Source organism: Leucoraja erinacea, chromosome 19 (assembly GCF_028641065.1).
Source record: "Leucoraja erinacea ecotype New England chromosome 19, Leri_hhj_1, whole genome shotgun sequence".
In the NCBI taxonomy this organism is placed as follows: Eukaryota; Metazoa; Chordata; class Chondrichthyes; order Rajiformes; family Rajidae; genus Leucoraja; species Leucoraja erinaceus.
In genome coordinates, this window is record NC_073395.1 from 11,958,364 (window position 1) to 11,986,042 (window position 27,679).

A 27,679-nucleotide genomic window follows, 5' to 3' on the forward strand; every position below is an offset into this window, starting at 1 on the left:
TCAGTCCTTGCCCATCCAAATACCTGTATATCCTATCCCTCAGAATACTCTCTAGTAACTTTCCAACTACAGATGTTAAGCTCACCGGCTAATAGTTCCCAGCATTTTCCTTGCAGCCCTTCTTGAAAAGAGGTACAACATTTGCCAACCTTCCAGCACCTCTCCTGTATTTAAGGAGAACTAGTAAATTTCAACCAGGGCTCCCGCAATTTCCTCTCTAGGTTCCAGCAATGTCCTCTGATATAGGCAAGCGGGACTAGCTTAGCTGGGACATCTTTGGCCAGTATGGGCGAGTTGGGTCGAAGGGCCTGTTTCCACACTGTATCATTCTATGACTATAATTGTCCTTAATATGTGGGTGAATGCTGAAACATAGACGGAGGTAGGGGAATTGATGGCAATGTGGGGAGAATAAAATAAGATTAGTTTAAAGATAGTGCGGAAGCAGGCCCTTCGGCCCACCGAATCCGCACCAACCAGCGATCCCCGCACACTTACACTCTCCTATACACAAGTGATAATTTACAATTATACAAAGCCAATTAGCCTACAAACCTATATGTCTTGTAGTGTGGGAGGAAACCAGAGATCCCGCAGAAAACCCTCACAGGTCAAGTGAAGAACATACAAACTCTGTACGAACAGCACCCTAAGTCAGGATTGAACCTGGGGCGCTAACACTGCAAAGCAGCAACTCTACCACTGTGCCGCCCATAGATGGGTGCTCAATGGTTACAACAGGTTTAGGGGGCCGAAGGGCCCATTTCCATGCTGTACAAGTCTATGATTGTGGAAAAAAAAAGTTCAAGCTTAAAATCACTCAAATGTTTTGAGAATTCATAGACTAAGTGGACCAGTGCATCATGGACAACTCCAACAGAAACCAATGTTAATGAGCTTGGCCTTTTGGCCTTTCATTGGCAGCCATTAGGTGCTGGTTCCATGTCCCTCCACAGCCGCTTGGTCAGATACATAGTTGGGGAAAGTTCCCTTGAAGCCGACTGCTTTGTGTTGCCGCCTCACCTGGTGGACGGGTCTCAAACCGCTCGTCCTTACTCCGCAACTGGCCAGCCTGGCTCTCGGCAACAATACGCACATTGTAAACTGTCTCCGGCAACAAGTCCCTCAGTACAATGAAGGCCTGCGAGGCATTCATCTGCAGTTTGTCCAGAGGCCCGTTACCTGGAAAGTGCACGGAGACAAAGAGCTGACATAACCGCGGCGGGGACTGGTCGCCGTGACGCATGGCGGTGCGGGCATGCTCGACACGCGTGGGGTCAGGACACGTTTGCAAGACACTTGGCGGAACACCAAAATACGAGGGAGGAAAGCTGGCAAAATCAACATTAAATGACCGACATCTAACTGATTTGTTCCACCCAAGGTCCCATTAAAATAATTTCATTTATCGATTCCGATGAGGTCTCGAAACATATGGACTGCAATAATAGCTTATCACATATTATGAGTAACAACCCCTTACCCTCGCTTCTGACTTTCCTCTTGTTACAGGGTTGCTGTTTCATACTCCAACAGCAACTAGCCCTCATTGACAATAAGTGCAAATGGCAGTCTGATGAATATCAGTAGCACAGCAAGTGCAGCAGTGATTGCATATTTATCCAGCTGCAAGAGATTGGGAATCCTTCTCTCTGTGGGGAGGGGCGGGGCATTGAGGTTGGTTTCACCAACCCTCGTCACATCTTATTGTGACAATTCAACTCAAAGCCCAATTAATGGGAAACTTTCCAGAGGAGCCCGATCTTGAGTTGGATCTCCAAAGGAATGACAAGGGAGATGTGTGATTCTTGTGATGCCTGGTGGGGCTTGCCGCTCCCTGCTCACACAATGGGCCAGTTGTATCACACAGTTCAGCCATATTCTGCACAGGAAACGCCTCCTTCTCTGTAGAAGTGGCAAATGCACAGTGCTGTGTCAATTCATTCCAGTGGCCTCAGTTTCCTCCCACTTGCCATAGACAGGCTGGCGGGTAGGATAGTTAGCCACTGTAGCTTGCCCCTAGTGTAGATGGGTGGCTGGGGTATTGGCATGGGACGTGGAATTGGAGGGTAAATTGAAAGGCAGGAATAGTAATAGATAGGTCTGAAGAAGGGTCCTGACCCGAAACGTCACCTATCCATGCTCTCCAGAGATGCTGCCTGACCTGCTGAATTACTCCGGCACCTTGTGCCTTTTTTTGTAAACCAGTATCTGCAGTTCTGCGCTTCTACAGATAGGTCCCTGCTGGTCAGCAGGGACATGGTGGGCTGAAGGGCTATTCCTGTGCTGCATGACCCTTTCACTCTAAATACCTTCTCCAAAGCATAAAATATCTCTTCGAGATCTTCAGCGTGGGATGGTGGTGGAAAGGATGTGAGGAAAATGCATTACATTACAATCTCCCATTACAACGGCTAATGGCGACCTTTATTCTTATAATTTGTTCTAAACTCTAAAGTCAACAGACCGCCAAAGCAAACGCGAGATGACCCTTCTTCATAACGAGGATGGAAGATATCTGTCGCGAGTGAAAAAGCAGCATTTATTTAAACAGGAATATGCAACATGCACCATTCAATAAGCAGCAGCAGGCACAAGGCGTGGAAGCGGGTGAGGTTTAATCATTCCACCCATCTGCGTGCTTTCACTTCACTGATGCCGGCCCACAATCACTGAACAGACTAACCAGCAACCACACTAACAAAAAGGATAGAGCGTACTTGTTTCATCCCAAGCGAAAATGCCAGTAAATTGATAGTTAATTCGGACGTCATCAGAAAGAGCCCATGGCTGCATCATGCAGCACCAACAGGGTTAATTGTTGCTATGTGGATGTCAGTCATGGTTGGTAATTATTTGCCACCCCTCATTGTCTCTGAGAGAGAGCTGCCTTCCTGAACGACTGCAACTGTACATTGGGGTACCTCCACAATGCTGTTGCGGAAGCACTTCTGGAATTTTAGAAACAGCGACAATGAAGACATGGAAGACAGACACAAAACGCTGGAGTAACTCGGCGGGTCAGGCACCATCTCGAAAGGAAAATAATTTGTGACGTGTTGAGTCAAGACCCTTCTTCAGACCTTCAGAGTCTGAAGTGTCTCGATCCAAAACATCACCTACGACTTTTCTTCAGAGATGCTGCCTGACCCGCCGAGTTACTCCAGCATTTTATGTCCATCTTCGGTGTAAACCAGCATCTGTAGTTCCCTCCCTCGCAAGGAAGAAATTGAGATATTGTTCTCAATCACAGCCAAATGCAACTTGAAGGGCAACTGGTTCCTTAATGTTGCTCTCCCAGGCAATAGGCATGCCAGGTGTAGGGGCAGTTCCTGGCTTGACTGGCTGATAGTACCGCGGACAGTCGGAATATCATGTATCTCTATAAATGTGTCAGCTGTGAAAATGTAACCATGGCTAGAGACCTTCCAAAGTATCCCAGTCAGGGTAGACTTTCTGACAGCTACTCTCTCCACACCTTTTGTCAGATTATATAAGCAACATGAAGATGCGTTTCTCTACATCTTGGCTGAGATCAGGTGGTGCTAACCAAATTTAGGGAGAACAAACTTCAACGATATGATTGCCAATTCAGATGTGTTAGCGTAAATGTGTTTGTGTATATGGGTTTGTGTTAATGGGATCAGGAACTCTCTCATCTGATGATACCAGAATAAACCAGCAGCCCGATGGAACTGTGCGTCATTTACTGGCATTGAGGGACTGATTTCTGAGACGGCACAAAAACCAGTTGGATGAAACCTAAATCAACAAAAATATCTCTTTCAGAGTGCCACGGAACTTTCTAAATTAGCGAGACACACATAGAATCCAACCAATGCAACTCTTACTGTCAGCTATCGTATATTCAACATAAAAGTGCATATCCGTTCGATCAAACTCCCAACTGATATTTGCATGGTTTGAAGATGATGTAATGTTCGTAATTACTGGGCGAAGGATCATGACTAAGTAGGTAACAGAAGAAAGAGAGAATCATGTGAAAAAATCAGTATCAAGAGCAAATGTTAAAGATACATCGGTAGTGACAATCCCAAGGGTTTCAATTTCCTCTTGAGTTTCAGGAGGTAACATATATATTTTTTAGTTTACAGCGCCCTCCGGTCCACCGAGTCTGCGCGGACCAGCTATATGCCAACAAAAAACACTATCCTACACACCAGGGACAATTTACAACTTTACCGAAACCAATTAGCCTGCAATCCTCTACGTCTTTGGAGTGTGGGAGAAAGCCGGAGCACCCGGAGAAAACTCACGTGGTCACGGGCAAAATGTACCATCTCCGTACAGCCAACACCCATAGTCAGGGTGTAAGGCAGCAACTCTCTCTGCACCACTGTGCTGCCGTTCAGCCTTGGAGTTAAGCCGTGTGGCTTAAACTAATAACTAAATTTAAAGTTCTCTCTTCTGCATTTTGTTGAAAAAGCAAGGTACACAGACAAAAATCAAAGTAGGCTCAATGGGCTGAATGGCCTACCTCTGCTCCTATGACTATGACTTCTGAAAATAAATACGGTAATATTGCTGCTGAAAAAGCAGAGAACGATCTCCATACAAAAACAATAAGCACCCGATGGAAGAGTTGTCAGTGCACTTTTTTTTTCTAAGCAGAGGAAGTTAAAACCCTGGAAATCATTCAGCATGAAATGCTGGTCCGCATGGACTCTGGGGGTTCTTGAGACTTTAAAACTATGAAATGACATTTAGCTTTAAACAAGGTTCATGCTTGTGGCACTTCTCTTGGGGCTGAACCTTACACTTGTGTTGTCAGTGCATGCAATACATTTTTGCGGTACTGATTTACTCCCCCCCATGCTTATGCTGAATGTGTGTGTACATGCACACCACAGACAGACACCCACACACAACACAGCACAAAACATGTGCACACACCTGCCTATCATAGACCGAAGCTCACAACAATCTGAGAATTTGGCAACAAAGTAAGCTACACACTTATTTTTCATTCTGTTCGCCTCCCTTTCTATTCTGTTGCCTTGTTCACCAAAGTAAATAGGATGCTGAGGAAGATCAGAGGATTCTGTGCACACACAGTGGTTTAATGCCAATTATTTTGCTTCTGTTTCCTGGGCTCCAGCCAGTATGACTGGACTTGGATAGGGGGTGGCCTTGACCTGGGAGGTAGTCCTTAGGAAATGCAGTGGGAGGAAAGAGGTACGGGTGAGGAGTTACCCTTTGTAGCAAACTAGCCACTACCTCAACACGCCAGAGACCTGGGTTCAATCCTGACATTAGGTTTAGTTTAGAGATACAGCATGGACATCTTGGTCAACACAGGCAAGTTGGGCCGAAGGGCCTGTTTCTGTGGTCTCTACGACACCATATTCATTCAAAACCACCTCCCTATTTCCAGCCAGGGGTGAAGCGTGGGCATAAACATGACAAGCAAGTTGCCGGGATCTGGAAAATACTGCATTTGATAATATTCTCAGAGATATTCCTGTAAAGGAAATTGATAATTATGTGAAAGAGGGGGGAAAAAATACAGTGAAAAAGGGTAAAGCATGGGACTAATTAGAGAACTTCCATAGGCCTGATTGCCACATGGATCTCTGTGCTGCTTCAGTGTTAATTTCTAAGGTGGAGCGTTTCAGTCAATTCTTAAGGCTTCATCAACCCTGCCTCCTCTCCTTTAGATGCCGGCTAATCTTTTCTAAATCTCTCTCATGTATTTTGATTTTAAATCATAAATTCTTGCATCACCCCACATTTTCTCCTTTGCACCAATTGTTTCCGTGTTAACAGTCTTCCCACATTTGAAATGTTGCACAACGCAGCCAAACCCACTGTTACAGGAATACATCTGAATGACATCTTCCGGCCTTCTCCATCATCTTCTCTCAGACACTTGCCTTGCCAATGCAAGGATGAGGAGAATGAGAATTTATAACTGAGAGGAATAAACCTTCAGACACAATAAACCTTGTCTCTTTACAGAAAGTGCATCTACCTTCATAATCTATCTCCTCTCCAGTTTTTATCCAACTGTCTCTCCTACTCCCTACTAACTATTGTCTTCCTCAGTAACCGCAAGACCCAGACAGGTGGTTTTGCTCAATGTATGTAAAGTCATCGTATGACATGCTATAAATGCATATTGACACAATGATCTGACGTAATATTCATGTTCATAAGTGGTAAAGCAGAATTAGGTCATTCGGCCCATCGAGTCTACTCCATCATTCCATCATGGCTGATCTATCTTTCCCTTGAAACCCCATTCTCCTGCCTTCTCCCCATAACCCCTGACTCCTGTACCAATCACGAATCTATCTATTTCTGCCTTAAAAATAGACATTGACAGCCTTCACAGTTTTCTGTGGCAAAGAATTCCACAATATTAATGTATTGCCGTGATGATGATGAAAGTCATAACGTGTAGAAATAATTTTCACACCTTGGACAGTCATACTTCCTCCACCTCAGTTGTCTATTCCAATCCCGTTTTCTTTGTCCCGCATCGCATCTTGACCCCTGATTGTTCTCGCTACAAAAGGTGTGGGGGAAGCTACATTGACTTTATCGTGCAGCTACATTCCTTTAACCCATCTTTCTATGTTGCGTTTTCAGCAACAGTGCAATTTCTTTGCGTTTTTTGTAATGTAACAAAGTCACAGACCATTTACGGCTCAACATTTTGAACGCAACCTTAATGTTGCTTGTGAAGAAGCCTGAAAAAAACAACAGCTAGAAAAGTGGTCCTGAGGGAAATCAGAAGTTAGCAGAATCCAGAACCATTCAGAATTAATTTGAGAAGAAAGTTAGGATCAGGCGATTAATGGGAGATCACGTTGGTGTTTTACAGGGAAGTTACAGTGAATTAGACTCTGGTGGAGATAATGACTACATTAAGCCCTGCACTTTATACTTGTGACATTCTTGTGACATTCTGCATTCAATTCAAACCACGTATTTCATCTAAGACTATGCATCCTTAATATTCATGCTTAAATCATAACCAGTAGGTAGTCAACACAAGATTATTTTTGTTCAATTATGCAAAACTGAATTACACCAATGTTATATTTGCAAGAAAGACAATACCCTTCATATTTTTATCTGGTATTAATATATCTGTTTTCAGTAATGGAGATGTTGAAGATATTCCTGCAGAGGCAGAGAAAGGAAGAAAAACAATAGGTAAGGCAAAGGGAATGTTCAGTATAATACTGTATTATAATAAGGTAAAGTGAGAGAGAGTGAGAGAGAGAGAGAGAGGGAGATTGCAAACAGCAGTAAAACATTCAGAATTGCATCACTCTTGGCCATGCGGCGAAACACAGGCACAAATCTTCACAATATTTTCTATATACATTTATATGTACATATGCAATATATACACATATATATATGTGTGTGTTTTGTGTGTATATATATATATATATACACACACACACAAAAAAGTTGGAGTAACTCAGCAGGAAAGGCAGCATCTCTGGAGAGAAGGAATGGATGACATTTCGGGTTGAGACCTTTCTTCAGATCAGTTAGGGATAAGGGAAACAAAAGATATAGACGGTGATGTGGAGAGATAAAGAACAATGAATGAAAGATATGCAAAAGAGTAACGATGATAAAGGGAACTGGCTATTATAAGCTGTTGACCTGTTTCCTTTGTCATTGTTACACTTTTGCATATCTTTCATTTATTGTTCTTTATGTTCCTAACCACTGAAGAAGGGTTTCGACCCAAAACGTCATCTATTCCTTCTCTCCAGAGATGCTGCCTGTCCCGCTGAATTACTCCAGCTTTCTATATAGACACAATCTATATAGATAGACACAAAAACCTATAGAAACAGCGGGACAGGCAACATCTCTGGAGGAATGGGTGGCATTTCGGGTCGAGACACTTCTTCAGGCTGGAAGAAGGGTCTCGATCTGAAACGTCACCCATACCTTCTCTCCAGAGATGCTGCCTGTCTCGTGGGGTTACTCCAGCTTTTTGAGTCTATCTTCAGCACCTGCAGTTCCTTCTTACCAACTAATTCTGGAGCCTGATGTTGTGACTGCACAGGATCTACCCAGTCAAACAAAGTAATCACGATAATCATAGATGTTCAAGAAAAACAAAATGAACACTGTTTGTTACCATTCCCATGAATTATACTACATTTATCGCTGTATTGGTGAAGGAAATAATATTTTATGCCTTTAGGCTCCAGAACGATTATGTATGGCTGTCAAACCTTCACATACCAAGGCCCCAGTTGTCATAGGTGTCTCTCTGGGAAGGTGCTAAGTAAAGCCTCTGCACCATTCAACAGAGGGAGGGAAAGAAACACGGGGGAGTCTTTCAATGCAGTCCCTGCATCTCCCAGAGTGGCAGGCTAGTTTTCGCAACGGTATATATAGAGGGAGTAAAGAGTGTCACCCTGTAAAAGAATGCTTTAATTGAAGAAGAATATCAAATCAGCAAAAAAATCTGTTGTTAGCATTTAGCATTTAGTTTAGTTTACTTTAGTTTTGAGATACAGCAGGGAAACAGGCCCTTCAGCCCACCGAGTCCGCTCCGACCAGCGATCCCCGTACATGAGCACTATCCTACACACTAGGGACATTTTTACAATCTTTACCAAAATCAATTAACCTACAAACCTGCATGTCTTTGTAGTGTGGGAGGAAGCATGGATTTATGAAGGGTAAATCATGTCTGACGAATCTTATAGAATTTTTCGAGAATGTAACTAGTAGAGTGGATACGGGAGAACCAGTGGATGTGGTGTATCTGGACTTCCAGAAGGCTTTCGACAAGGTCTCACATAAGAGATTAGTATACAAATTTAAAGCACACGGTATTGGGGGGTTCAGTATTGATGTGGATAGAGAACTGGCTGGCAGACAGGAAGCAAAGAGTAGGAGTAAACGGGTCCTTTTCACAATGGCAGGCAGTGACTAGTGGGGTACCGCAAGGCTCAGGCTGGGACCCCAGCTATTTACGATATATATTAATGATTTGGACGAGGGAATTGAATGTAACATCTCCAAGTTTGCGGATGACGCGAAGCTGGGGGGCAGTGTTAGCTGTGAGGAGGATGCTAGGAGGCTGCAAGATGACTTGGATAGGCTGGGTTAGTGGGCAAATGCATGGCAGATGCAGTATTATGTGGATAAATGTGAGGTTATCCACTTTGGTGGCAAAAACAGGAAAGTAGATTATTATCTGAATGGTGGCCGATTAGGAAAGGGGGAGATGCAACGAGACCTGGGTGTCATGGTACACCAGTCATTAAAAGTAGGCATGCAGGTGCAGCAGGCAGTGAAGAAGGCGAATGGTATGTTAACATTCATAGCAAAAGGATTTGAGTATAGGAGCAGAGAGGTTCTACTGCAGTTGTACAGGGTCTTGGTGAGACCTGGAGTATTGCGTACAGTTTTGGTCTCCTAATCTGAGGAAAGACATTCTTGCCATAGAGGGAGCACAGAGAAGGTTCACCAGACTAATTCCTGGGATGTTAGGACTTTCATATGAAGAAAGACTGGATAGACTCGGTTTGTACTCGCTAGAATTTAGAAGATTAAGGAGGGATCTTATAGAAACTTACAAAATTCTTAAGGGGTTGGACAGGCTAGATGCAGGAAGATTGTTCCCGATGTTGGGGAAGTCCAGAACAAGGGGTCACAGTTTAAGGATAAAGGGGAAATCTTTTAGGACTGAGATGAGGAAAACTTTTTTCACACAGAGAGTGGTGAATCTCTGGAATTCTCTCCCGCAGAAGGTAGTTGAGGCCAGTTCATTGGCTATATTTAAGAGGGAGTTAGATGTGGCCCTTGTGGCTAACGGGATCAGGGGGTATGGGGAGAAGGCAGGTACGGGATACTGAGTTGGATGATCAGCCATGATCATATTGAATGGCGGTGCAGGCTCGAAGGGCCGAATGGCCTACTCCTGCACCTATTTTTTATGTTTCTATGTTTCTAAACCAGATCACCCGGAGAAAACCCACATGGTCACGAGGAGAACGTACAAACTCCGTACAGGCAGCACCCTTAGTTAGGATCGAACCCGGGTTGCTGGAACTGTGAGGCAGCAACTCTACCGCTGCACCAGCGTGCAGCCTTGACTGTATTAAAATCTACAGTTCATGCATGTTTGAGGATAATGGCATTCTTATCTCAGGAAATGGATGTTGATAATATACAACACGGATAAATGAGTTTGGGGTAGTGCACAAGGCCAAATACAGCCAGCACCTCCAAGCCAGTTCCTCTAATGCAATCCATGAATGAATCTCTGTTCACACAGACTCTGCCGGCTTCAAGCATTTGTCTCTATATGACTGAAGAAACGTCCGCAGTGGTCTCCACCGTCGGGCTAGTGAATCCCAGACATTTGCAAATCAAAGCCAAACGCACGGCAAACAGCCACAAACTCAGAAAACCATGCGGGTTACCTTTGCCCTCCACAGGTGCGCTTTGGTGAGTCACTGTTAATAGTCAAAGAGAGAGAAGGAGAAGATGGACAATAAAGACAGAAACTGTGTGGTTAGGAGCACAGTGGGAACAAATCATGAAAACGCGGGTAACGATAAACGCTATAAAAAACAAGTTGAAAACGATTATGAGCGTGATCACGAGATTATGAAATTTAACAAAATTATGATCAGAAAAAAATCCCATAAAAAGATATCTAAGTCTTGGCACGGCACTGTGAGTAAATAGCCTGTAAATGCAGCTGAGGTCGAAATTTGTCCCGAGTATTGGGGCAAATAAGTAGCATCAAGTTGGTCACTTGATCAACATCCATAGAACTGAATATCAATTAGGCAATCCAAGACAAATATTCCCTTACCCCCAACCTGCATCAGATTCATCTTCTTTCAGGAAAGCTGACACTTCATCAGTTTATGTTATAAGAGCATTCAGACTATTCCTCCCACGGCGCAGTGGTAGAGCAGCGGCCTCACAGCGCCAGAGACCCCAGTTCAGTCCTGTCTACGGGGATGGAGTCTGTATGGTTTGAACGTTCTCCCCATGACCTGAGTGAGTTTTCCCTGGGTGCTCCGGTTTACTCCCACACTCCAAAGATGTACAGGATTGCATCCTCCTATGAATTGGAAAACTATGCTGCTGGGAATGTAACCAAGCCAGGGAGGTTGGTGGTTTAATTTAGAGATACAGTGTGGAAACAGGCCCTTCGGCCCACCGAGTCCGCGCCGACTAGCGATCACCCGTACTCTAGTTCTATCCTACACGCGAGGGACAATTTACAGAAGCCAATTAACCTACAAATCTGCACGTCTTTGGAATGTGGGAGGAAACAGGAGCACCCGGAGAAAACCCATGCAGTCACAGGAAGAACGTGCAAACTCCGTACAGGGAGTACCTACAGTCAGGATTGAACTCGGGTCTCTGGCGCTGCAAGTAAGCAACTTTACCGCTGCGCCACTGTGCTGCCATGGTTAGGAGCTGTTCCACCTGTCCGTCTGATGGGACGATTGTGGCGGGAGGCTGGAGCATCTTATAAGCAACACCTGTGGAGACCCTCTGGCCAAATGGTCCAACTACAGTCAGATCATTCATCATTGACAGGACAGCAGTGGAAGGAATAGCAGACACAAAATGCTGGAGCAACTCAGTGGTTCAGGCAGCATCCCTGGAGAATGGTGGGTAGGTGACGTTTCTGGTCGGGACCCTTCTTCAGACTGAAACCCTACGTGAAAAATCACCTATCCACCTTCTCCAGGGATGTTGGCTGACCTGCTGAGTTAGTCCTGCATTTTGTGCCTTTCTTTGGTATAAATCAGCATCTGCAGTTCCTTGTTGTTACAGGGGAAGTAATGGGTTACTTAATGTACCACTAGTGTGGGGGGCTCCAGAAGAGCGAGCAGTCAGCATTAGCAATCGCGTGTGACGGGACAACTGAATTTCCTATCCTATCACCCACACAGTGCACTGGACCACTGTGGGTGGCTGAGCTCCGGCAGGTTTGCATGCAACAAAAACTTTTCACTGTACCACGGTACACGTGACAATAAACTAAACTGATAAAGTGGGTGAGGGAACACTGGACAGTTCTCGCTTTCCCTCATCCAGATGCACTGAACCACCTGCAGCAGATCAGTTGTTACAACACAGTTGGAAACACTGAGCCAGTTGGGGAATGAAACTTCCATAAGTTCACGTTTATATGTGATCGGAGCAGAATTAGGCCACAGCCATCAAGTCTACTCTGCCATTCAATCATGGCTGATCTATCTTTCCCTCAAAACCTCATTCTCCTGCCTGCTCCCCATAACCTCTGACACCTGCACTAATCAAGAATCTATCCATCTCTACCTTAAAAATATCCATTGACATGGCCTCCACAGCCTTGTGTGGCAAAGAATTCCACAGATTCACCACCCTCTGACTCAAGAAATTCCTCATCTCCTTCCTAAAGGAACGTCCTTTAATTTTGAGGCTATGGCCTCGGGTCCTAGACTCTCCCACGAGTGGAAACATCCTCTCCACACCCACTCTATCCAAGCCTGTCACTATTTGTGTACGTTTCAAGTGGGTTACCTTCATCCATCACTGTAATGGCCTCCTCGGTGAGCTTGCTGCCAGCTCCCACTATGGTAAAGGCGTTGAGATAGAACTTGTAGCGGGTGCTGTAGTTGAGGTTCCTCAGAGTCCAGGTGGTTTCATTTTCCGCAGGGATGGTGATCTCCACTAGAGGGCCCAGCTCGTGCGTGCTGTTAACTGAGAGAAAGTGGGAAGATAAATCTATGCAGCAATCCCTCGTCACGTGGCAAGCCAGTGACAGCCCGGTGATTAAATCCGCCCATTTAGTCATCCATAAATTTCACAACATACCAACCCCAAACAGAACTGCATACTAATCCCACATATTAAAGACTGCATTAGCATATAGTGTGTGTTTTGTCACATTTCAGCTGTCAACACTCATAGATGTGCAAATTTATTTCCAAGCCCTCGACTCAAATTTTGCGATCATTTTTCAGCAACAGCTTAAAGCTGAAGAACAAGGCTGATTTTCACCTGTTTCCTTGGTTCCTTTATCCCTCGATGGCCGTGCCCAACAAAAACCTACGTGAATTTTGCAATCGTATACTCATAACCTCTTGTCAAACCTCAATGGCGTTTCAAGCACAAGAATGTCATATTTGGGAATAGTCACAAAATGCTGGAGTAACTCAGCGGATCAGGCAGCATCTCAGGAGAAAAGGAATAGGTGACGTTTCGAGTCAAGACCGTTCTTCAGACTGAATACTAATCTGTCAGTCTGAAGAAGGGTCTCAACTAGAAACATCACCAATTCCTTTTCTCCAGAGATGCTGCCTGACCCACTGAGTTACTCCAGAATTCTGTACCTATCTTTGGTGTAAACCAGCTTCTGCAGTTCCTTGCTGCACATCATATTTGGGAAAATATTTCTCATGATCTTTGAATTTTTATGCCACAACCAAACTCAACTCTATCAATTCCTTTGATCACCTGATAAAATCAAGGCCTTTAACCTTTTGTGGCGTAAATGACTGACTTGCTTTTCAGTGTTGGTGCCATGGTTAGGATGTGTGCATATGATACTGAAACTGGCTGTGAGATTGAAACTGAGGGGAGGAATCTCAGCATCAGGAGACCAATGGGCTGGTTAAGTGGACAGGACAGGAGCAATTGGTAGACACAAAGTGCTAGAATAACTCAGCGGGTCAGCCACACTTCTGGATTAGAAAAATGGATAGGGAACGTTTCGGGTCGGGACCCTTCTTCAGACTGATTGTAGGGCCAGGGGAACTGCAAGAAAAAGACCAGGACAAATCAGGGCCAGCACGAATGACCTCAGGCAGTGAAGGTTCCCCTGATAGACTAATTGTTAGCCTGGGATGCTGTGATCCCAAGAGGGGTGCATAGTTGCAAACCATGGAACTTAGTGGAAGAACGGGGGAAAGGGCAAGGGGAAGGGAAGGGGGGGTGGTTGGAAATGTTTGTCGAAGTTGCCTAAAATTAGAGAATTCCACCTTCAATTGCAGTCGTAATTGGTATTCACGCCAGAGTTGCGTGTGATAATGCCTTTGGGGAGAACTAACATGGTAAGAGATTGTACAATAAATCGCAGGATGAAGAATGTGTAGAGGTACAGAGGAATCTTGATGTCCACACCCCTGTGTAATAGGCCAGGTGGATGTTAGACAGTCTTCCTCTCTCTGACGCGGAGTTCTGCAAGACCCTCTCTTGCTGCCCCCCCCCCCTCTGTGATTCCTACTGCTCTCCACCTCAACAACCATGTTTTAACCCAAACTCGCCACCACAGTCACGTGTGTTTCCTCAGCACTTGCCTGCACCTACATCTTGTGTCTCATGGCTTCCAAGTTTTTAAAGTCTGACGAAGGGTCTCGACCCAAAAGGTCACCTATCCTTTTCCTCCAGAGATGCTGCCTGACCCGCTGAGTTACTCCACCCTGCACCTTGTGCCTATCTTTAGGATACTTGCTTTAATTGGTGAAGGCAGACAGGATACTGGTGTTATTTGGCCGAGGCACAGAATAGAAGAGCAGGGAGGCCATGCAGCAACCATAGGCTATGGCTAAAATACTGCGTGGAGTTTACAGATTTAAAAAACTATTTTAAAATCTATTTAGCTCTAGACGCAGCAGCTCAGAATGGCAGCAGCATTGTAATTTTTCTGGCTCGGGACAGTGTTCTCAAGGCTGCTCCAGACTGGTGCTTGTGTGGAATACCAATGAAGCTCACATTTGTGGGACTTGCCCAGCATCAATAATCAACAAGCAAGTGAAACAGCCAGAGTGACGGGTGCTGGCAGGTTGGATGTACAGAGGATGTTTCTTCCTGTGGATAAGTGTAGACCAAGGGATGAGGTGGAAGGGGTTTAGTTTAGTTCAGCTTCAAGATAGAGCACAGAAACAGAAACAGGTCCTTCGGCCCACCGAGTCCCTGCCGACCAGCGATCCCCGCACATTAACACTATCCTACGCACACTAGCGACAATTTCCAATTTGATTTGGCCATTTAGCCTCCAAACCTGCACGTCGTTGGAGTGTGGGAGGACACTGAAACACCTAGAAAAACCCATACCGGCACAGGGAGAACGGACAAACTCCGTACAGGCAGCACCCGTGGTCAGGATCGAACCCGGGTCTCAGGCACTGGAAGGCAGCAACTCTAGTGCTGCGCCACCGTGCCGTTCAATTTAGGGGGAGGGTGGGGGAGGGGGGTCACTCATTAAAAATAAAAGGGTCATCCATTTAAGGCAGAATTGAGCCAACAATATTTTCTCCATTGTTTGATATCATGTCTGCTCTGCCTGTGACCTCAATTCTGCTTTGTTGTGAGCCTTTGGAACTCTCTTCCTCAAAGGGTGGTGGAAACAGAGTCTTTCAATACTGTTGTGAAAGGGATGGATGGATTGCTGATGAAAGGGAGTGAAAGGCGACCGTGGGTGGATGGGAAAGCAGAGTTGAGGTCACAGGCAGAGCAGACATGATATCAAACAGTGGAGCAGGCTTACTCTCACATGTTTGTCAGGTTTCTGATTTTGAAACAAAGCAAAAAAGCACACTACGATCTACGCTCGTTATTACAGACCTCTTTATAATGGATTTTGGTTATAACGGACAGAACAATGCCACAGTAATCCGATACCATTATGTCTTTAAGAACACCAGTTACACTGTGGGAAGCCACTGAAATTGACAAGCAATTGCCTCGATTGATACTGGCACAATGAAACTCTATTAAATAACGTAACAAACAGCCTTTAGTATTTTTAGCTTGCAATAACAAACATACAATTTTAGCTGTTAAAAAAGACTTTGTATTTGAAAAAATGACTCGTTGTTTCAAGGCGTGACCACTAGGTGCTTGGAACAAATCCCTGAACCCCTGTCCCACGATGCGAGTTCACCCAAGAGCTCTCCCGAGTTTAAAAAAATCAAACTCGTGGTATGTACGTAGCGGGTACATAGGACCTCGTGGATGTCCCGTAGAGCCTCGTAATGCGAACGGCAGGTACTCGTGAAACGCGGTAACTCCGTGAAGTTTTTTCAACACTGTGAAAAATGCCCAAGAGTTTCCCGAGTACCCGCCGTTAGTTACCGCGTCTCCCCGAGCATTACGAGCCGCTACGGGACATCCACGAGGTCCTACGTACCTGCTACGTACATACCCCAAGTTTGATTTTTCTTTTAACTCGGGAGAGCTCTTGGGTGAACTCGCATCGTGGGACAAGGGCTACACTCGGTTATAGTGGACAGTCGACAATAATAGACACCGTTCCTTCCTCGTGGCCAGTTATAACGATGGGTTATCTGTATTTACATTGTCTATTTTCATAGTGTTGGTGGGATGGAGGTTACTTTTATCAATTAGGAGGGTCTTACACTTGAATTCTTCTGATAAGGACAGGTATGTATTGAGAACACTGAGATGGTGAATGGAATCCCTTTCCTTGTACCCATGATGACCTGGTTATTTATTTGACGGATCAAATCTCCTGTTGGACACAGAGTATCCAAAGGTAGGTTCGGAACATGTTTGGTTATTTTTGTTTGTTTTAAATCTGTTGACCGCTGCTGATTTACCTCTTGAATTTATCGTGCTCTTTGCAGGTGCATTTCAGGGTAGCATCAGTCAACTGGGGGAATTACATCCTTGTTTAAAATATTTATCATTGTAACGTAGGCAATTGAAGGTTGTGCACAATTCATGAACAGCAGGTTTGGGTGGCACAGTTGCTGCCTTGCAGCGCAAAATATCCCGTTTCGATCCTGACTACGGGTGCTGTCTGTGCGGAGTTTATATATTCTCCCTATGACTGCGTGGGTTTTCTTCGGGTGCTCTGGTTTTCTCCCGCACTCCAAGCACCTTACCAGGTACTCCATCGAGAGCCTGCTGACATACTGCATTACAGCATGGTATGGCAGCTGCACCATGGCAGACAGGGAGAGGCTTCAGAGGGTAACCAGGACAGTGCAGAGGATCATTGGCTGCCCTCTCCCCTCCCTGATGGACATCTACACCTCCCGCTGCCTTAGCAGGGCAAAGAAGATCATCAAAGACAGCTCCCATCCTGCGTTTGGACTGTTCGACCTGCTGCCCTCTGGAAGGCGCTATAGGTGCATCAAATCCAGGACAAATAGACTCAGAAATAGTTGCTTTCCGAGAATTATAACTACTATTAATTCTAATTCACACATGCACTGACTTCACTGCCCAACACCACGGACTTCCATCTGTATATATGTATATATGTATGTATGTAGCGCCGCAGAAATTGTGCACCTATCCCCCCCCCCCCATCCCCCCCCCCCCCCCCTTCTCCCTTCTCCCTTCTGTTTTTTTTTTTGTTTTTCTGTCTCTTGTTTTTTGTGCTAAATTGTATGTATGCACCGAGTACGAGCAGCTTTCAGTTTCACTGTACATGTATAGTGACAATAAATGGCATATCATATCAAGTACATACAAGTTTGTACGTTAATTCGCTTCTGTAAATTGTCTCTAGTGTGTATGGGGTGATCACTGGGACCGAAGAGCCTGTTTCCACACTGTGTCTCTAGAGTGTAAAGGTACTCACTAGGCTGGTACTTGAGTGTGTATCCTTTGAGAATGCCATTTGGATGAAGCGGTGGGGCCCACTGGAGAGTCAGAGAGTCGAGCATCGGGCTTGTAATCTTCAAGTATTCTGGTGAACTGGGCACTAAGGAGAAGCACAAACTGTTATTATTATACAATAATACACAGTATATGTATATATCAATGTTATATACTAATTACACTGGATTGATAAATGCTATTTCATTTTTTTTCTTAAGAAGATCAAAGGCAGGAGTATCAAATGTAGAAATTGTCAAACTCAATTGGCCAATTCAATGCTTTGAAAAGCCTCTCTTCTCCCCTCTCCCATCAGGCAAAAGGTATAGAAGTGTGAAAACACACATCTTCAGATGCAGGGACAGTATCTTCCCAGCTGTTCTCAGGCAACTGAATCATCCTACCGCAACCAGAGAGCAGTGCTTAAGGACTATCTACCTCATTGGTGACCCTCGGGCTATCCTCGATTGGACTTTGCTGCCTTCACCTTGCCCTAAACTTTATTCCCTTATCATACACTGTAAATGGCTCAATTGTAATCATGTTTTGTCTTTCTGCTGACTGGATAGATAGCACACAACAAAAGCTTTTCACTGTACCTTGGGACACGTGACAATGAACTGAACTGTTGACAAGAGTGGAAGTGAACATACAGTTCCTCAATTTAACTCTGCAGCAGTAAGACCTAAGGTTAACTTATGCATTGCTAAGTTAGATCATTGCACCCTTAAAATCCAGTGGCTTATGTTATAATATAATAATAATAATAATAACTTTATTTATAGAGCACTTTAAAAACAATCCCTGTTGCCACAAAGTGCTGTACATGACTAATCATGGACAAAAAATTATTACACGGCAATAAAAACACTAGAAGAGAAAAACGAATAAAATTAAAAACATTAAAAGCACTATAAAGGCAAACGCAGCAGAGGGCAGCAAGTTGGCACAGCTGGTGGAGCTGCAACCTCACAGCGCCAAAGACCCAGTTTTGATCCTGACCTCAGGTGCTCTCCATGTGGCGTTTGTACACTGTCCTCCCCGTGACCGCATGGGTTTCCTGCGGGTGCTCCGGTTTCCTCCCACATCCCAAAGACGTGCTGATTTGTAGGTTAATAAGCCTCGGTAAAAAAAGTGTGTAATCGGTGGGCTTCTGTAAGTTGTACCCCAAAGTGTGTAGGATGTGAAACTGGGATAACATAAATCTGATGTGTGGGTGATAGTCGATTGACGTGGACTCGGTGGGCCAAAGGGCCTGCACCACACTCTATCTCCAAAACAAAAAAACTAATCCGAGTAGATCATGAGCAATGCAGAGAAATTGATAAATAATGCATGATTCTCCTTTCTGTTAATCAACGTGATATTACTGGTGTCGGCTGAAGATAATAAGCATTTCCAATTCATCCATGCTATAGTAGCTTGTGCAAATTGATGTGAATAAGAACCAATTATTCATATCCTGGATTAAACGAGTAATTAGAAACATAACTAATTGTCTACTAAATGCATAATTTAAACCAATTAAATTAGTTTGCAATGATTTGAGGATGAGCCATGCATTAATTACAGCAACATTTTGTGGACCAAATATGTAAAATTAGGTTAGTGGAGTTGGAGGTGATGAGTTTGCAGTATCTGCTATCTTATTCTGACAACAACGCAGGAGGTTATTTAGAATCATAGTCATACTGTGTGGAAACAGCCCTTCGGCCCAACCTGCCAAGGCATGCCCCGTCTACACCAGCCCCACCTGCCTGCGTTTGGCCCATATCCCTCTAAACCTATCCTGTCCATGTGGCTGTCATAATGTTTCATAAATGTTGTGATAGGACCTACCTCAACTACCTCCTCCGGCAGCTCGTTCCATATGCCTATCAACATTTGTCTAAAAATGTTACTCTCAGTTTCTTATGAAATCTTCCCCCCCCCCTCATCTTAAACCCTCTGGTTCTCAATTCCTCCACTCTGGGCAAGAGACTTTGCATTTACCCGATCTATTCCTCTCACGATTTTGTACACTTCTATACGATCACCCCTCACCCTCCTGCGCTCCAGGGAATAGAGCCCTAGCCTGCCCAACCTCTCCCTGTAGCTCGGGTCCTTGAGTCCTGGCAACATCCTTGTAAACGAGGTTCACGGTTGTAGAACCAGGGGCACTGAGACAAGGAAAAATACCTGTCTTTAGAAGGTGATGAACCTTTGGAATTATCTACGCAGAAGGATTGTAGAGGCCCAGTCATTGCTTATCAAAAACAGTGAATCACGGTTATTTGGATATTGGCGAATAAAGGGACATGGGAATAGTACAGGAGGGTGGCGGAGAGTTAGAAGGTCAGCCATGACCATGACCGTGCAGAATGGCAGAGCAGATTCAAGATGGCTGACTCCTTCTCTGAAATCTTATCTCACTTGTCTTGTGCCAGAAATGAGGACATTTACCAATTCAAGCCTAGCAGTGAAGAACAATCCCAACCCAAAACTTTGCCTAGCATCAGACCATAAAAAGGGTCCCAACCCGAAATGTTGCATATCCATTCCCTCCATGGTTGTTGCCTGACCTGCTGAGTTACTCCAGCACTTTGTGTTTTGCTGAAGATACCAAAATCTGCAGTTCCTTGTGTCTCCAGGATCAGGCAAAGCTAGTTGTACCTCGATGATTATTACATCCCTGCATTAGCGTAACTCATGAACGGTCAATTCTGAAGATAAGTCGTCGAGGAGAAAGGAGCAACTCGGGTGATTCTGAATCTTTGTGATTCTCTTGTGGTTACACATGTGCGGTTGTTTGCCTTCATGGTGAGATTGATGGCTTTTCAAGAGTTTTGAGAATGAATGAAAATGGGGTTTGGAATGAATGAATGAATGATTGAATAAGTTTATTGGCCAAGTATTCACATACAAGGAATTTGCCTTGGTGCTCCGCCCGCAAGTGACAACATGACATACAGTGACAGTTAAGAATGATACATAAAACATTAAACATTAAGGGTTAATGTAGTAGCTCAACCAGGATCCTGATGAATGGTGCAGTGGGATTCAGAGACTGTACTGATGAAGAAGGATCTCTACCCGAAACGTCATCTATTCCTTTTCTTCAGAGATGCTTGCACATTATTAATATTAACTCCCCCTTCCTTGAACATTACTTGGTTTTCAGGAACCCCGTATTATGCCTCAACAGCTTGATTATTCTGAGAGTTTGTCACTTTGCATAAAGATATTTAAAATATATATATAATTGGACAAAAGGAAAAGTACCCTATTTTTTTTATAAATAAAATTTCCCATGCTGCATGTATTTCAACATCTTCACTGGTTGCAGCTCTTCAGCTGGGCAGCAGGGGGTGGCGTAACGCAACCGGAAAAGGAGTGTGTCAATTTAGAGAGGAAACCTGCAAGTGGGGAATAGAGCAGGGGGCTAATTGTTGACATGCAGAGAAAAACTGGGTTCATGCTACTTGGTGGAATTTTTTTCTCACCATCTATCATTGCAAGAGGATGGACAATGAGTTAGGAGTCAAGCACCATTTTAATTTGAAGACACATTCACTGACTCTCCAGTTACCTGGCAGCATTCTGCCACACTCATTCTACCACAGAAACACTATCACCAAGGCAAGGTTAGAGCTTTTCAGGGGAACTTGCAATAAGCAATAAAAGATGGCCTTAAATCCTAACCTCAAAGTGAAAGTAAAGGGCTAATTTTGTGTTTTATGAATTCAAACACCTGACAAATTAACACCCTTAACACCAGATGCCACGGATAACTTTAAATTTTAAAAAGACACACTGGATTAACTCAGATGCTGGAGTAACTCAGCGGGCCAGGCAAGATCTCTGGAGAAGATGGATAGTTGATGTTGGGGGTCAGTCAGACTGAAGAAGGGTCCCGACCTGAAACATCACCTATCCATCTTCTCTAGAGTTGCCTGACCCGCTGAGTTACCCCAGTACTTTGTGGCAGATTTCAATAGATCGTGGAGGTGGGGTGAGAGTGGAGAAGCCAGTGCTGTGCCATCAATGTCTGTGCCAATGGGCATAGTCGAAAGCTTCAATGAGTTGGGTCTTTTGTGTCTTACCTCCCTCGGGGGTCCTTAGTGTCACATCTGCACTGGCGGGACCTTCTCCTTTCCCATTGAAGACACGGACATTAAGCTTATAAAGACTGAATGGTTCCAGCCCTGGCAACATGCCGTGGCTCTTGTCTCCGCTGAAGGTCAGAATCTTCATCTCTGTGTGTCGTTTGTTCCTTTTGATGAGGCTCCCTTGCTTCCGGTAATAGATCTGGGTGTGGAACAAAGTACAAGTGATGGAAAGGAATAACTTGTGCAGGAAGGACCTGCAGATGCTGGTTTACATCAAAGATAGACATAAAATGCTGGAGTAACTCAGCAAGACTGGCAGTATCTCTGGGAAGAAGAATTGGGCGACATTTCGGACCGAGACCCTTCTTCAATCTGAATAGGGCGCAAAATGTGAGGTCCTGTTCCACCAATTTGCACTGGCCTCACTATGACAGTGGGGGAGACCCAGGACAGAAAGTTCAGTGTGGGAATGGGGTCAGGAACCTTAGGTGAGATGGTGGCAAGGATTTGATTTGTAGTCTGGGACAAGGATGTGATTGCATCCCAGGCAGATTGAAGAGCCCTCAGCAATGCTGGTGTGGGGATCTCCCTATTCTGTTTCTCCCTCTTTCCCTCCCGAAAGACATGAACTCATTGCCAGCAACGCTCCGTGATGTCTGTCACTCAGAGAGGAGCCCAGGCAACAACTGTCATGCGTCAAGCATCTACTGCATGCATCGAGGATCAAGCAGCAATGGCCAAGATAGACACAAAATGCTGGAGTAACTCAACGGGTCAGGCAGCATCTCTGGAGAGAAGAAATAGGTGACGTTTAGGGGGTCTTGACCCAAAACGTCACATATTCCTTTTCTCCAGATCCGTTGAGTTACTCTGGCATTTTGTGTCTATCTTCACTGTATACCAGCATCTACATACCATACCCTTCCCACAAACAACAATCAAGAGTTAGTTTAGTTGACAAATCCTTGGGAACAACTTTTTTGGCCATATTTTGCCTGTAACATCTCCCTCTGCAGTGACCCTTTACACCTTCCTCTGGACCCACCCATTTGTTTCATTATGTTCTCCTTTTAACTTGCACCATTATCCCTCATCCACTGTTGGCTTCAGCCTATCCCTTTTGCTCGATTCCTCTCCTTTGTGTAGGGATTATGCACCTGCGCTATTTTCAGGCTTTTGCAAAAGGTCAACTTTGCCTCATATGATTAGGCTCCCTTGCTTTCTGTAATAGATATGGGTGTGAACAGGAAGTACTGCAAAGTGAATAAACTGCTTCAATATCATGCCTTTCATTCCCAAACTGATCCTTTCTCCAGAGGTGTGGAGTATTTATTGTGCATTTATTTCAGGTTTGGAAGTCCTTTGCCCATTGTCTGGTCTATAAAATGTCCCATCTCCAGCACTGACTGGTTTAACGGAACTTTATTTGTCACATTTGTAACTGCATTTGCAAATATTATACATGCGGGCTCCACCATGCTTTGGAGCCATTTCCAAAGTCTAAAGTCCGGTCGGCTCGCGCGCTCGATGTACTAGAGCAGTTCCCGCCAACTGATGTCCCTCTCCTCGTCTGACCATCTTTATGGCCCGTGGAACCTCCTGCAGCTGACCTTGAAGATGCTGGAGGCATTACCTTGGTTCACCCTTGTACCGGCCATTGCTCCTCGCGGCTGATGTCTACAGCTACCTCCTGGCCTCACTGTCCGATGAGCCTTTTAGTTTAGAGATAATGCGTACAAACAGGCCCTTTGGCCCACCGAGTCCACGCCAACCAGCAATCCTTGCACACTCACACTATCCTTCACACACTAGGGACTATTTCAAATTTTACTGAGCCAATGAACCTACAAACCTGTACGTCTTTGGAGTGTGGAAAGAATCCAGAGCTCCCGGAGAAAACCCATGCAGGTCACATGCAGGGAGAACGTACAAATTCTGTACATATAGCACACGTAGTCAGGATTGAACTCGGGTCTCTGGCGCTCTAAGGCAACAACGCTACTGCTTTGCCACCATGCTGACTGGGACCAGCCAACTTAGCAGAAGCTGCCGTGATCTCTATGGTCTTTGTCAAGCAATGTGTAACATATCAGATTCACTAGCTGAGTGACAAGATTGGCTGATTATCTGTAACCGGAAATGGTACCGAGAGCTGAGAGCTCAGTTGATCCACTTACTTTATATCCCTTGAGGAATCCGCGGACAGTTTTTGGTGGGACTGGATCCCAGTGCACCTTTGCCAGTGTACTGTTGACCACATGGGCCCGCACATTGCTGGGAGCCACCATCGGCACTGGAAATGAAACACTCCAATTATTTCCCAATAATTAACAATTGCAATAGAATTTGCAGGTCCACGCGGGCACCAACATAATTGTCATCAATTTCAACCTTTACAAGCACAACAGGTTTTGGTTATTTAGTTAGAGTCATATAGTCATACAGCACTATGGCCCAACTTATCCACAACATCCAACCTGTCCCATCTGCACTAGTCCCACCTGCCTGTGTTTAACCCATATCCCTCTAAACCTGTCCGATGCATGTACCTGTCTAAATGTTTCTTAAACGCTGCGTTAGTACCTGCCTCAACTACTTCCTCCAACAGCTCGTTCCATACACCCACCAGCCTTCATGTGAAACATTTACCCCACAGGTTCCTATTAAATATTTCCCCCCTCACCTTAAAACTATGTCCCCTGGTTTTCAATTCCAGTTGTTGTTTCTTGTTGATTTCATCCACTGCAGCATCCACAAAGACTCCTCACACCCTTGTAATAGTCTGTTTCCGGCAGACGTTACAAGGCCTTCTATGCCGGCACCCCCAGAATCAGGAACAGCTTCATCCCCAGAGCTATCGCTGCTCTGAACCGGCCCTGCTGAGTGCCCCCCTCCCCTCACCCCCATGAACTGTATTCACGCACATCAACCCGGCACAGACATATTTGCACTTTAGACTGTTTTATTTTTTTACTGTTCTTTTTTTTAATAAATCATGTTTCTCGGGGTATCTAAATTTTATTAGCTGTTTGAGATGACTATCGGATGGAAGCTGCATACTAAATCTTGTTGTATCTATGTGCAATGACAATAAAATATATTATTATTATTATTATTTTATCATCATGATTTATTACTCCCTGCTACATAAGACCCAACCCTCCATGATAGCTATTAGCAAATGGAGAGAATGTAGTCCATAGTCACATGGAGAACTTCCAAACTCCGTACAGCCAGCACATGTAGTCAGACCTGAAGAATAGGCCTCAACCTAAAACGCCACCCATTCCTTCTCTCCAGAGATGCTGCCTGTCCTGCTGAGTTATTCCAGCATTTTGTGTCTATCTTCAGTCTAAACCAGCACCTGCAGTTCCTTCCTACACATAACCTATAAACTTGTATGTCTTTGGACTGCAGGAGGAAACCAAAGATATCGGAGTAAATCCACGTGGTCACGGGGAGAACGTACGAACTCCGTACAGGCAGCACCCCGTGGTCGGGATCGAACCCGGGTCTCTGGCGCTGTAAGGCAGCAACTCCACCACTGCTCCACTGAGACGGATCATTAGAATTGGATGATTGAAGCAAGTGCGAGGCACGAGTCAAATGAAGAGTAGCAAAACTCACGGTCTTCCCCAGAGTACCCGGTCACAACCTCCGGCTCGGGAGCAGCTCCGAAGCTGTTGAACGCCTGCACTTTCAGCTCATAGGGAGAAAACTCCGGCGTGCCCGAGACGATGTATTTCGAAACGTTGGCGACCAACACAGAGGTCCACTCGTCGTCACCGACCTTCTGTCTCCAGCTGACTTTATAGGTCAGGCCGGGCCCATTGTGCTGGACACCTTTCAACGGCTGAAAAAACAAATGGAAACTGTCAGTCATGGAGAGATAGGACCAAGTCGGATGCCGGGAATTGTTTCTTTACATGGAAGCGTGGAATTGCACAGCAGGTTGGGAGTCAACATTGATTCACTGGGTTCAGACTTTATACTTTAAAGGTATTTTGCGGAAACAGGCCCTTTGACGGGGCACTGATTGTGGATGATCAGCCATGATCACATTGAATGACGGTGCTGTCTCGAAAGGTCCGAATGGCCCAATCCTGCACCTATTGTCTATGTATGCATGACCCACCGAGTCCATGCCGATCAGTGATCACCCCGTCCACCAGCACTATCCTACATCCGAGGGACAATTTACAGAATCTAATTAACCGACAAACCTGCACATCTTTGGAGTGTGAGAGGAAACCGGAGCAACAATTGATTTTTATGTCCACTATTAATTTTTAGCTGAGATTTCTTACTCAAAGTTATTGGAATTGTTTGTGGCAATGGTGGGTGCATGGAATTAACTCACAAATGTTGGATCAAGGGGGTAAAGGGCCTTTCCTGCGACTCAGGGTTAAAGGTCAACATCTATAATACTAGCGGGTCAGACACCATCTCTGGAAAAACAGGGTGGGTGATGTTACGGGTCCAGAGCCTTATTCAGTCTCCTTTATCTCCAGAGATGCTGCTTGACCCCCCCCCCCCCCCCCCCCCCCCCCCCCCCCCTCCGTCTATTTGACACTAGCACTTTGTGCCTACCTTCGGTATATACCAGCATCTGCAGTTCCTTTCTACACAACTAAAATACTGGGCCTATTAACCCCCTGATATAATAACATTTAATGCAGTTGCAATTAATCAATAGGTGCAGGAATAGGCCATTCGGCCCTTCGAGCCAGCACCGCCATTCAATATGATCATGGCTGATCGTCCCCAATCAGTACCCCGTTCCTGCCTTCTCCCCATATCCCCTGTCTCCACTATCTTTAAGAGCCCTATCTAGCTCTTAGATCAAAAACACAGGGGTAGCTGCGGCATCTCAAGATACCAGAAACTCAGGGATACCCCAAAATGCACACAAGCATAATACATTTAAGAAACCTATATTTAAACAGGCTACTAATGTTTTTAGTGCATCATGGAAGGAGTATTTTTCCTAATGCCATTGACAGGCTATGGAGGGGCCAGTTACTGAGCATCAGGCATGGTTCTGGGGACACCATACAATCTTCATCAAGTCCCCCAGACATCTACCCTTCCATCCCCTCTCTCTTCATCCCTTCCCCACCCTAGTTGTTGTACTAGTTTCACTATCATCCTGTTGAGTATCATTCATTATCACCTACCCCCACAGCCAACAATGGATCATTGTGGGCTCCACCTTTCCTTGACCATCGTTACTTTTTGCATATCTATCATTCATTTGTTGAACATCTCTCTCTATCGCCGTCTATAGCTCTCGGTTCCTTTTCCCCAAACTCTCAGTCTGAAGAAGGTCTCAACCTGAAACGTCACCTCATCCATCTCTCCAGAGATGCTGCCTGACCCGCTGAGTTACTGCGGCTTTCAGTATCTATTCCCCAGACATCTTATGGTTTTATGTTCACATGTGGGCCAGATGCAGCAGAAATGCCCAGTACCGCTCATTCCGTGTCAAAATTCACATTGACTGGGGTTCCGTGCAGTTTCAAGCCAAAAACACACCAATCCATTCAAACACACAGCTCAAGCCATCGCAAGAGAGAGTTTGCATACCTCCCATGTTATCACAAGATTATTGGGGTCAGTTCCCAGCCCCTCAACCCCCGAGGGATTTTCATCAGGAGCTGAAAGAAACAAGGTTAACGATTAGCACAAAGACAAGCAGGAATGCTGCTCTGCATCATTGTTTAATTTATACAATGCATGTCTGATTGAAGCACTGGCTTTCATTCCATGAATAACTAATAGCAAGACCACAGGCATTGGATTTAGTTTCATGATCTTATGTATATAAGGCAACTGAAGCATCCTACCGACATCTAGAGAGCAGTCCAGAGCTATTATCTACATCAGTGGAGGTGGACTATCTTTAATCAGACTTTACTGGACTTTATCTTGCACTAAATGTTATTCATGTTCTTCCCTTCATCATGTAGCTGTACACTGTAGATGGCTCAATTGTA

At 44.9% G+C, this 27,679-nt stretch overlaps 1 protein-coding gene across 21 annotated transcripts in view; it reads right to left on the reverse strand.

Annotated features, from left to right (window-relative positions):
* nrcama (neuronal cell adhesion molecule a) overlaps positions 1-27,679 on the reverse strand; it is a 198,063-nt gene that overhangs the window by 27,589 nt on the left and 142,795 nt on the right. For 13 of the 21 annotated variants that reach the window (XM_055650313.1, XM_055650303.1, XM_055650302.1 and 10 more), the window contains 10 exons: positions 27,270-27,340; positions 25,311-25,536; positions 23,861-23,976; positions 21,678-21,882; positions 17,579-17,701; positions 12,547-12,726; positions 10,437-10,469; positions 7,087-7,149; positions 3,852-3,968; positions 1,024-1,182 (listed from right to left, as the gene is read on the reverse strand). In XM_055650313.1, the coding sequence (XP_055506288.1) occupies positions 1,024-1,182; positions 3,852-3,968; positions 7,087-7,149; positions 10,437-10,469; positions 12,547-12,726; positions 17,579-17,701; positions 21,678-21,882; positions 23,861-23,976; positions 25,311-25,536; positions 27,270-27,340 (1,293 nt within the window). The remainder of the gene's footprint in view (positions 1-1,023; positions 1,183-3,851; positions 3,969-7,086; positions 7,150-10,436; positions 10,470-12,546; positions 12,727-17,578; positions 17,702-21,677; positions 21,883-23,860; positions 23,977-25,310; positions 25,537-27,269; positions 27,341-27,679) is intronic. The other 8 variants (XM_055650309.1, XM_055650314.1, XM_055650311.1 and 5 more) reach the window with 2 other exon arrangements.